Raw genomic sequence first — 12,133 nt, 5'->3', positions numbered from 1 at the left:
GAGCCCCTGGCAACAACAAATCTGCTTTCTGTGTCTACGGATTTACTTGTGCTGTATATTTCACATAAATGGAAATACACAGTATGTGACGTATTGTGTTTGGCTTCTTTCATTTAGCATAACGTTTCCGAGGTTCACCATTTTGTAGCATTTATCAATATGGATGACATAAATTTTACAAGCAGCGTTATTTGTAAATGTAATGTATTGGAACCAACCTAGAGGCTCACACATAGAACAGTGACTGATTCATATGATGGAGTATTATGTAGAATGAGAATTAATGTGGAATGATTTTCCAGACAGACTGTTAAGTGAAAAGGGCAAAATTCAAAGGGATAGCTATAGTATGCTACCTTTTGTAAAAGAAAAGAAGAGAAAATAAGAAAATATTCATGTATCTGCTCATTTGGGTAAACAAAACAAAACATGGAAAGGATAAATCTGAGACCAAAAATAGTGGTTATCCACAGCGGATGAGTGGGAATAGGATAAAAAAAGATAAAAGAATGACACTTCCCTGAATCATGTTCAAGTTGCACATACTTAAAAAAATACTCTAAAAGAAATAAAATCAAAGATGAAGGAGACATCCCCAAAATGAATACAAACAGAAACAAATAAATTGGTCATGTATCATGGGTTGAAATGTGTCCCCCCAAAAGATATGCTGAACTGAACCTCCAGTACTTGTGAACGTGATCCTATTTGGAAACAGGGTCTTGCTGTAATCACGCTAAGATGAGGCCTTTATGGTAGTCTCTAGGACTGGTGTTCTCATATGAAGGGGAAATTTGGACACAGGGTGTTTGCTCTGTGATGACAGAGGCAGAGACCGGAACCACCTATAAGCCAAGGGATGCCAAGGGTTGCTGGCCATCACCAGAAGCTAGAGAAGCAGGGAACATATTTTTCAGGGTTCTCAGAAAGAACCAACTCTGCTGACGCCTTGATTTCCAACTTGTAGCCTCCGTAACTGTTAGAGGATAAATTTCTGTTGTCTCAAGCCACCTAGTTTGTGCTACTTTGTTATGGCAGCCTGGAAACTAATACACCATACAAACTTCAACAGAATAACATAAGCAATTTTCAAAGGGAGAGACACAAGGAGAAGCAGATTTTAGAACACTATACGTCCTCAGCCTAGAGATAAATATTCTAAACAAACGATGACCTCCAGTTAGTAGCTGAGTTCTCAGAGGCATAGGTTAACAATTCTGAAATTACTTTTATGTTCAAGGATTAAGCAAGTAAGTAAATATACTACCGATAATGGAAACCAGGTTTCCCTCTGTTGGAGAAGGAAGTTACACATATGGAAAGAAAAGAGAGAATGAACTTTATGGTGTTACACTGGTATTGGAGGTATAAGCATGAAGTCATAGTTTTCGATAAACACAGATGGGGGGTAGGGAAGGGAGAGGTGTGTGGGTATGTACATATTTATGTGTGCATACATACATCTATTTCCTGGCTCTATCCCTTAAGAGAACCTAGTGGAAACTATGCATCAGTAGCAATAAACAGACCTAGCATTCAAAACAAAGGCTCAGGAACTCTTTCAGATTAAAAAACAAACAAACAAAAAAACTGAAGAGACCTGGCAACATAATGCAACACATTATCCCAGATTTTCTTTTTCCTAAAAAGGTATTATTGGGGCAACTGACAAAATCTGAATAAGGTCTGTGGATTAAATAACAGCCCTGTAGCAGCATTAATTTCCTGATTTTGATGACTGTACTGTTATGTAAGGCAATGAATGACATTTCATTGCTCTAACGAAATACACACTAAAGTATTCAGGAGAAGAGGGTATCTTTAAGTGGATAAGATAAGGAAAAGATAAAGCAAATGTAGCAAATATTAATATTGAGAAATCTTGATGAAATATTGAAATTCTTTGTACTGTTCTTTCAACTTTTCCCCTAAAGTCTGAAATTATGTTAAATAAAAACTATAGGGCTTCCCTGGTGGCACAGTGGTTAAGAATCCCCCTGCCAATTCAGGGGACACGGGTTCGAGCCCTGGTCCGGGAAGATCCCACATGCCGTGGAGCAGCTAAGCCCATATGCCACAACTACTGAGCCTGCACTCTAGAGCCCGTGAGCCACAACTACTGAAGCCCGCGCGCCACAACTACTGAAGCCCGCACGCCTAGAGCCTGTGCTCCACAACAAGAGAAGCCACTGCAATGAGAAGCCCGTGCACCACAACGAAGAGTAGCCCCCGCTCGCCACAACTAGAGAAAGCCCGCGCGCAGCAACGAAGACCCAATGCAGCCAAAAATAATAAATAAAATAAATTTTAAAAAACTATAAAAACTTAAAATTTAATTTAACATTGAAAATAAATGAATAATGAGCTCTATAGTAGACAGGCAAACTTTCAAAAAATATTGCCGGAGAACTGGGAATTATTCTAAAAATTCCAGGAAGCATCTGTAAAGCAACATACATAATAGCACAGGCTCTAGGGAGACATAAACCTGGATTTAAATTTGCTCCTCTGTCATACAGCCCTAGGCAAATTACTTAATCTTTCTGTGCCTCTATCCTGTGAGATGGGGATGATAATACCATACCTACTGCACAGCGTTTGTTACTGTGAGGATTACTGTGAAACAATGCATATGAAGAGCTTAGTACAGGGTCTGGCACAGTGTCCTAAGCAAGTATCCAAAAAGTGGCTGCTGTGACTTTTATCACCATTAGTGTTGCTGTTGCAGTTGCTATGTGGATATGTGAATTTAAGAAAAATAATTCTACCATCTGGAAAAACACTAATAAGAAAGTGGATTCCTGGGACTTCCCTGCTGGTGCAGTGGTTAAGAACCTGCCTGCCAATGCAGGGGACAGGTTCGAGCCCTGGTCCGGGAAGATCCCACATGCCGCGGAGCAGCTAAGTCCATGCACCACAACTACTGAGCCTGTGCTCTAGAGCCCGTGAGCCACAACAAGAGAAGCCACCGCAATGAGAAGCCCGCGCACCGCAACGAAGAGTAGCCCCTGCTCGCTGCAGCTAGAGAAAGCCCGTGCATAACAACGAAGACCCAACACAGCCAAAAATAAATAAATAAATATTTTTAAAAAGAAAGTGGATTCCTGTTAAGCCAAGTTCTGCACATCATCATTATTTTCTACTGATTTCTGGACCCGTTTGAATTCTGCTGCCAAATTCTCCCCTGTACCTCCTCTGACATAGAAAGCAAACTCAATATGATAGCTGTGTTTCCCCTAGTTTTTAATTTTAAAAGGACCTGTCAGTACTTCAGAGCCTATTAATGTTACTTATATACATGACACCTATAAGCTTTTAAGACTAAATATGTATATATCAAAGATCCAAACTAAACATATAAAAAGGGTTAATTTGTTTACCTGGAGATTGATTTTATTTTGTCTTACAAATAATAAATATTTTTCTCCATTTTCTCCAGCAAGTAGGATGGGTATGCTCAAAAGGTTAGAAAGTTGCTTTGTTCCACAAAGTATAAGAACTCTAGGAACAGAACTCGTAAGTTGTGGGGTTTTTTGAACATAAAAAAAGGTTTTCACATAAAAAATAATCATTCTGGATGTTTTAGTTTATCATATACAATATTCATTCAGTAAAATATTTACCAAACATTTATGTGCATAGAGCTGTACAATGTCTCAAGGTTATAATTAAGAGACAAAGCCTCCTCCATCGAGGATTTTATAGTCTACTGTAGACATAATATTTAAGTTCAAAAAAGGCAATTTCCTGAACTTTATTTCACTGTATATGAGTAGTAACTGAAAGAAGGTAAGTTTAAGGAAATAATTTTATAAGCTTGCCTCATTCCACAGCCCCCAGAGTATCACAAAGAAAAGTCTAACACCCAAAGCACGTTCAGTATGTCTAGCAGCTCTATGGCATGTGTAAGAGTGTATCGTGTGTACTGCGGGGAGAGGTGGGGGAGTGGATAGTAAGAGAGAGGATTAAGTCAGTAGACAGTATAAGAAATCAGTTGTTGCATTTGTTTTCTAAAACAAGAAAACATAATAGCTTATTTTATTCATTTTAATTGCACATCAATGTATTTATAACAATTTTAAGTCCCTATTAATAAAAATTACAGCTATTTTAAGTACTTCAAATACATTAAACTACTTAATTTTTACAACAACCCTATGAGGTAGGAACTATTACTGCCCCTACTTTGCAGAAAGGAAAAATAGGTAGAGAGGTTAATAATCTTCCAAGGTCACACAGTTTACTATGATGGAGCCTCAATTTTAATCAAAGCACTCTGGGTCCAAAGTCCACATTCTTAACCACTACGCTATATGCTCTCTCTTTGACTTCCACTACCCATCGTAGAAACGATTAAGTTTCAAACTAAGCACTTATTTAGTAACTTTAACTTTTCAGGACATAAATGAGAACCAGGCATGGACAAAAAGTACGTTGAGAAGGTAAAAGAGATGACTCAAAGTTCAAAGGCAAGTTCTTCTGATAAGCTCACAGCATATTCACTTTTTCATTAGATGCAATTCTAACAAATCTGATTGTCCAATCTCCTGGCCAACAACACAACAGAAACAGGAGACAGAGGAGGCAGAGATTTCAAAATCAAGAAATGTGCCTTACCATTTATCTTAATGTATGTCAGTAAATGTTTACCGACCTAAAGAGAAGCAACTAGGGAATTCCCTGGCAGTCCAGTGGTTAGGACTCCACAAGCTGCTCAGCGTGGCCAAAAAAAAGCAACTAGTGACACGGAGAGGGGGGAAATGTTATTGTCGTTCAGTCACTGTCATTTAGAGCCTTTTTCTGAGAGGCACCACAATATTTCTCTTTGTCATGAGCTGCTGAGGACAACTTGTAACTATTGGTTACATTACGATAACTACACTACTCTCAGTATGTTATTTGAGGTGAAATGCATTTGAGAAATATTCACAAACACAATGGTTAAAACAATTTTTGCAATTTAAAGAGGATTTTAGAAAACTCACCTTTATGGAATCCTTTATTTTCCGATGTCATTGAGTATCTTACATTATTGTATCTATCTCTGATATCCAAACAATATGTCATTATCAATCATTATGTTAATCTTCATCAGGTTCTATAAAAAATATTCTTTGCAACAACCTACCTCAGGAAAAGTATTATTTTAAAGGCTAGCTTCAGTGTGGTATTGGCAACAAAATAAATAGGCAAGTCCTTAAATTAAAACAGAAAGCCCAGAACAGAACCAATTATACCAAAGAGCTAGATTTAACTATTTGAGAAAAAAAAATTAAGTTCGATTTATACTTCACATCATACATCAAACTAATTCTACATGGATCTAAGGTCTAAATGTTAAAAAAAAAAAAAGTACAACGAAAGTCAAAAGTTTATATGTGTATATAAAATATACACATATGTATAAATAAATAGTGGGATTGGCGAGCCTTTCAAAGCATAAAGCTTTGATAACCGTGTCCTATAGTTCAAAAGGAAAATGGGCACAATCAGGTAATAACCAATCTTTCCACTATCAATTCCGTCCTCCTACCTGCTTATATACTCATCCTCTGCCTTAGCTCCTGTTAAAATGAATCAAGTCTCCTTGCTCTTAGACTTACGCCTTGGATCCTGTCTCTTTTCATTTTCTCGGACTTTATTCCTGGAGTTATCTGCATTAGCTTCTGCAACATCTATTTCTTCTTCTCTACTGGTTTATTCTCACTGTACTGGCACAAAACATAACTGAGTATCATGTATTCTAGAAAAACCTTCCATAAACTCCAGGTCCCACTCCAGCTAATGCCCCATTTCTCTGCTAATCTTTTCAGCAAAAGGCCTTGAGAGGAGAATCTTTCTTGCTATCTTCACTTTTCCTTTCCTCTCATTCTCTCCTTAACCACTAATCTGATTTATCAAAGTCATCAAAACCAATGCCCAATTCTCAATCCTCATCTTACTCCACATCTCTCAGCATCATCTGACAGTTTAATCTCCCTCCTGCCTGGAAGACTTTCTTCTAAGGCTTCACTGACAAAACCCTCAGCAGATATTTCTCCTACCTAATTTGTTACCTGTTTTCAAGTTTTCTTTGCTGGGACCTCCTCCTCTAGCAGACCTCTAGTATGGAAATCACCCAGGGTTACAACCTGGGCCATCCTTCTCTATCTCTCCTTTCTTTTCAGGTAACCTCATCTACTTCCACGGCTTCATGGACGACCTACACGCTGATGACCCTCAAATCTGTATGTGTAACCTAACTTCTCCTAAAGCTCCAGATGCATGTGTCAAACTGCCTATTCAACATCTCCAACTAGATATCTAGCAGATGCCTAAAACATACATAATAAATAGAGGATTACTGATTCCATCCACACTTCAAGTCTTCCCCATGTCAGTAAACAGTACCTAAAGTATCACCCAGTTGCTCAGGCCAAAAATCCTCCAAAAGCTTTCCACTGAGCTTCAAGTAAAATCTAACCTCCTTACCACAGTGCCCAGGGCCATCTATAACCTAGTCCCTGACTAGCTTTCCAGCCCCCTTGCACACCCTGCTCCCACTGGCTCACAATGATCCAGCCATACAGGCCTTCTCTCTGTCCTCAGCCTTGCAGCACTCATTCTTGTCTCAGAGTCACTGCACTTGCCCTTGACCACCCAGAATGCTCTCCCCCCAACACTGTCCCATGACTATTGTCTTCTCATCGTTCAAGTCTCAACCCAAATGCCACCTGCTCTGAAGGTCTCCCTTAACCACACTGGCTAAAGTAGCCTCTGGCCACTTTCAACAATACCTTATTTTAGTTCATGAATTATCTTATCTGTTTACGTGTTTCCTGTCACTTTGAACTAAAATATAAGCTTCTCAAGGGTAAGAGTCTGCCTTATTTACCACTATGTGCCCAGCACCTAGACCAATGCCTGGCACGTAGCGGACAATGAAAAAATATTTGTTAAATGACTGACACAAACAAGCTCTTCATAAAATAAAAATAAAAGGCCAAGAATTATATGGGGAAAAAAGATACCTAATCACTGGAAGACAGAGAAATGTTAATTAACAGTAAGACATCAGTTTTTGATCAATAGTAAAGATTTTATTATAATGATATCCTTTTGTGGGCAAAGGTATAGGAAAAAAACCAAAAAACAAAAAATCAAACCCTGGAAATGTCAGGCATAATCCCTAGTATATGTCAAAACTCCTAAAAATGTACATATCCTCTGACCAGCTAATTAATTTATCATGACAAAATAATCATATGTACAAGGACAAAAGATGTCCTCATAGGTACATGATACATAATAAATAGAGGTACATGGTTTATAATTGTAAAAACTTAAGTGTTATAATCATTAGGGACTGATTAAACAGCTATAATTTATACTGCTGAATACTATGCAGCCAACTAAAGAATGGTGGTGTAGAAATACTAACAGAAAAAATTCATGAAATGCTTTTCAAATGAAAAGAAAATGTAAAAAATCAACCCATTTATGGATAAAACACACTCATGTACATATACATGTGTTTGCATCTTTGGTAGGCAATGGCCAGGCCAGCTACAGATCTGAGGACATAGTAAGAAATGGAACACAAAACTACTGAACAGTGTCACAACAAATAATTGCCTTTTCTAAGAAGAGTTACACCACTCGCTGAGTATTGATGCTGTCCCTCCGCAAGCCTGATAGCATAAATGGCAGCAAGCCAGGCGTTTTGTGGTTGACAAATCACTCACTGCACGGACTACCAGTCTGGGTCACCTCTGAGGACCTGGGGAAGCACTGGGGAGCTGTGCCCACTCATGGTATTCTTCTCTTACTTATCCTTTGCAATGCCTGTTTACCGGTTCAGCAGTAAGCATGCAAATCAAGCTGATCTCAGTACATTCTTATCCATCTCTGAACTCTGCCCGGCCCTTTGTGGTCTGCGTAGCTAAGTGTGTGTGTCTCTGTGTGTGCAGTATACATGTTAGGTGTTTGTACAGGCATACCTCAGAGATGTTGTGGGTTTAGTTCCAGAAGACTGCAATAAAGCAAGTCACACTAATTTCTTGGTTTCCCAGTACATATGAAAGTTACGTTTACACTAACTGTAGTCTATTAAGCAATAGCATTAGATCTAAAAAAAAAGTACATACCTTAATTTAAAAATACTTTATTGCTAAAAAATGCTAACCATCATCTGAGCCTTCGGCAAGTTGTAATCTTTTTGCCATTAACATCACTGATCACAGATGACCATAACAAGTTATACTAATAATGAAAATGTTTGAATTATGGGAATTGCCAAAATGTGACACAGTGACACCAAGTGAGCAAAAGCTACTGGAAAAATGGTGCCAACAGACTTGCTCAATGCAGGATCACCACAAACCTTCAATTTGTAAAAAACACAGTATTTGTGAAGCACAGTAAAGTGAAGCCCAATAAAACTAGGTATGCCTGTACATAAATACACAAAAAAATCTGGAGAAAATCACTAAAAGTCAAGTGTTTATAGAGGTGGCAGAATGATGAATGATGTTTAGCTTCTTCTTCTTGTTTAACTGTATTTTTTTTAACTTTTATTACAATGATCAAACATTGTCTTTGCAACTTAAGTTAAAAAATGTTATAGACTGATGCTTAATCAAAGAACAATTGAGAAAATCAAATCTAAATTAAAGCCACAGGAATAAGATTAGAAGCCCCAGCGAGATACTTAGACCAAATTCACACTTAAGTAAACAATTTTGTCCAAATGTCCAAAGAAGTTTTCATCTAGCTTCACGTTCAAACTGGGTATCAGTTATAAAGAAAAGGAGGGAAAAAGAAAAAAACAACTTTGGACGCAAATTCTTAAAATCATTCCCACTACATTGACTATTTCAGATTAAGTTTGTTTTTCAAAATGCCAAAGACTGGATATCAGAATTGTAATTTAGAAAAATGAGAACATAATACCACCAACAAAGCTGTCCTCTTCCACCACATGCCAAATCAAACCTGATTCTTACCAGTCTTCTAGAACTAACCACTAACTCACAGAAGAACACACTAAATGATCCTACAGGGGGGCAGCTGGCAAAACCCCGACTGAGGGAAAATCCTACAGGACAAATAACCAAGTTTCTTCAAACAAACAAAAGGCAAAGAAAAAGACAAACAGAGATGAAGGCATAACCTATGGATATAAAAGAAATTTGAGACACATCAACTAATTACAATGTGTGAAACTTATTTGTTATTAAGAAGCTATTATTAATATTGTAAGAGACTACAATGGTATTGTGGTTATTTTTTATAACTGTATTAAGGCATATTTTAAAATCATGTAATTCATCCATATCAAGTGCATAATTCAATGTTTTTTTTTAGTAAATTCACCAAGTTCACTATAAATCAGTTTTACAATATTTTCATTATCCAATAAGATCCCTCATGCCCATTAATTATTAATCCTCCTGCCACATACACCAGCCCACGAATCCACTTTCTGACTCTGTAGATTTGCCTTTTCTAAACATTTCACATAAATGGAATCATATAATATGTAGTTTCTTTTATCTGGCTTCTTTCACTTTACATGTTTTTAAGGTTCATTTATGTCACAGCATGTATCAACAGTTTGTTTCTTTTTATTGCTGAATAGTATTCCACTGTATGGACACATTTTGTCTATTCATTTACCAGTTTATGGGCAGTTAGGTTGTTTCCAGCTTCTGTCTATTATGAATAACACTGTTGTGAACATTTGTGTGTGAAAGTTGTTGTGTGGGTAGATACACAAGAGTGGAACTGCTATGTCATTATGGCAAATTAAGAAACTTTTAAAGAAACTCTTAAAGTGCTTTAGATATATTAGCTTACTTAATCCTTACAACAACCTTAAGAGGAAGTTACTATTATTATCCCCATTTTAGGGATGAGGAAACAGAGGTCCATCCAAAAAGCTTAAGCAATGTGGTCAAGCCAGACTAGAATCAAAGTAGTCTGGCTTTGGAGTCTGTGCACTTAACCACTGTGCCATATACTTCAAGCTCACCAACAAGTTAAACATTTCTCACAGGATATAAACAAATTAAAATAAAGAAATTAAACGGAAAAATTCAGGGGGAATTCCTTGGCGGTCCAATGGTTAGGACTCCGGGTTCCACTGCAGGGGGCCGGGGTTCAATCCCTGGTCGGGGAACTAAGATCCTGCAAGCCACACACGCAGCCAAAAAAAAAATTCAGGTGACTTCTATGAACACACAAGTAGGGAATCCAATATAAACTAAATGTAAGTGTATAACTAATAACATATATGGTAGTAACTCTTGTTATCTCTGAGTGGCAGAATAGGAATAAGCTTTTTTTATTTAATTGTGTTTTATTTTATTACAATGATCTATATATACAAGGCAGTGTTCAAGATGAACATAACACAAAAAATTCACTAATCAGTAAACAAATGACTTGATGAACAATAAGATTTTAAGTTCCTAATTTTTTAAAGGAAATTTTAAGATGTCCTGAATGTGTACTATGCACCGACGCTAAGCTGAGTGCTGTGGACATAAATTTGATTAAAACTTAGGAACAAAGAAAGACGACTCTGGAAGCACAGCTGTGGTAAGTGGTATTCCAGAGCTATTCCTGCAGGAGTCATCTTAGTCAGGGCAGGGGTCAGGGGAGGAAGGCTTCCTGAAAGAGGAGGCACTAAACTGATTTGAAGGAATGATGTATGTACATACTGCTACCAGTTAGAGACTACTTCATCAATAACATAGCCACTTCTTAATGATTAAAAATGGAGGCCCTGCTTCAAATGTCAAACCTTTAATTTCTTTCTTAACCTCAGATTTTGTCAATTTCAAATTTCCGCTAAACAACAGGAGATTCAGAGAACAGAAAAAGCTTTGTCATGTGATGCTAGAATATAATTAGGATATAAAAAATCTGTAAATACCTGTAACTTAAAAAGTATTTTTTTAATTCATTATATTTGAGTGTGGTTTGATCACAGTCAGTCAACACATCCTTCAAACTTCATCTTAATAGCACTTCTAAAAAGTCTACTGATGATCTAAATCAGGGGTGGGCAAACTACAAGCGCAGGTGGCCTGGTTTGCTAAGAATGGTTTTTCAGCAAAGAATGGTTTTTATATTTTAGGAGGATGAAAAGAGAGAGGGAGGAAGAGAGAGAGAACTGTATACAGAGACTACCTGTGGTCCAAAAAGCCTAAAATATTTTACTATCTCGACTTTCATAGAAAAAGTTGCCTACACTTAAAAAAAAAAAAAATTACTGGATGTATTTGTGCCCATACTGAAAGGCACCCTCAGAAAGGCACTATCATCGCCGTGGAACTCAGTCTAGACACTAGTACACTTACTTACTTATGGTGGGAGGGAGAAAAAGAGGGAAGGGTATGTTTGCAGGGAGTGGGGGGAATTCAGGGATAGAATACAGTTGAAGCAGACGAAAAATATGGAGCAGTCCTAGGGGCTTGACAAGCTACTAAAGGTGGAAGGTAGCTATTACAATCTTAACGACCTGTGAAATGTGAGAGCTAGGTTTATTGAGGAAACCGAGACTCAGAGCTTAAGTTACCTGCCCAAGTTCACAGAGCAAGACAGTGGGACACGAAGAGCTGGACTACAACCAGCAAATTTCAGTCCCATTCTTTCTACTGCGTCACACTGCCCCTCATCACTGGACAGTGTTAACCTGGAAATACACCACTAACGACGTGTGACAAGGGAGCTCAACTGCGTCCAGAAGGAACAAAGTCTCCTCAGGAGCTCCCCTCCCTCCCGCGATTATTAGCTATTTTTCAGGGAAGAACTGGGCAACATGTCTACAGGTCTCAAAGAGGTGAAGGAAAGAGTAGACACTAGTCCTATTTGCCAGATGTTGGGAACAACAAGAGAAGGTTGACCAAACATCATTAAAACAACCCTGAAAGCTATCCAGTGGCTGAGAGCAATAAGAAACACCAAATTTCAATGAATTTACCTGGTTCCAATTTTATTACTTTAATTGCTGCCAATTCACCGGTGTTAACATTCCGTGCCTAAAAGAGAAGAAAAGATAATTGTGAAAAAAGCTTTCATAAAAACTTCATAAAATGTAATTTTAGCTTTTATTTATTTTCAATTATTCAGAAAAGTCTTTTAAAGC

At 37.7% G+C, this 12,133-nt stretch overlaps 1 protein-coding gene across 2 annotated transcripts in view; it reads right to left on the bottom strand.

Moving 5' to 3' along the window:
* MAP4K3 (mitogen-activated protein kinase kinase kinase kinase 3) overlaps nt 1-12,133 on the bottom strand; it is a 185,496-nt gene that overhangs the window by 114,671 nt on the left and 58,692 nt on the right. For both annotated transcript variants that reach the window (XM_029231412.1, XM_029231413.1), the window contains exon 2: nt 11,969-12,026. In XM_029231412.1, coding sequence (XP_029087245.1) covers nt 11,969-12,026 — 58 coding nt within the window. The remainder of the gene's footprint in view (nt 1-11,968; nt 12,027-12,133) is intronic.

This window comes from Monodon monoceros, unplaced genomic scaffold (genome assembly GCF_005190385.1).
Source record: "Monodon monoceros isolate NGI ecotype Baffin Bay Population unplaced genomic scaffold, NGI_Narwhal_1 Super_Scaffold_19, whole genome shotgun sequence".
Taxonomy (NCBI): domain Eukaryota; kingdom Metazoa; phylum Chordata; class Mammalia; order Artiodactyla; family Monodontidae; genus Monodon; species Monodon monoceros.
This window is presented reverse-complemented; position numbering and strand designations above follow the sequence as displayed.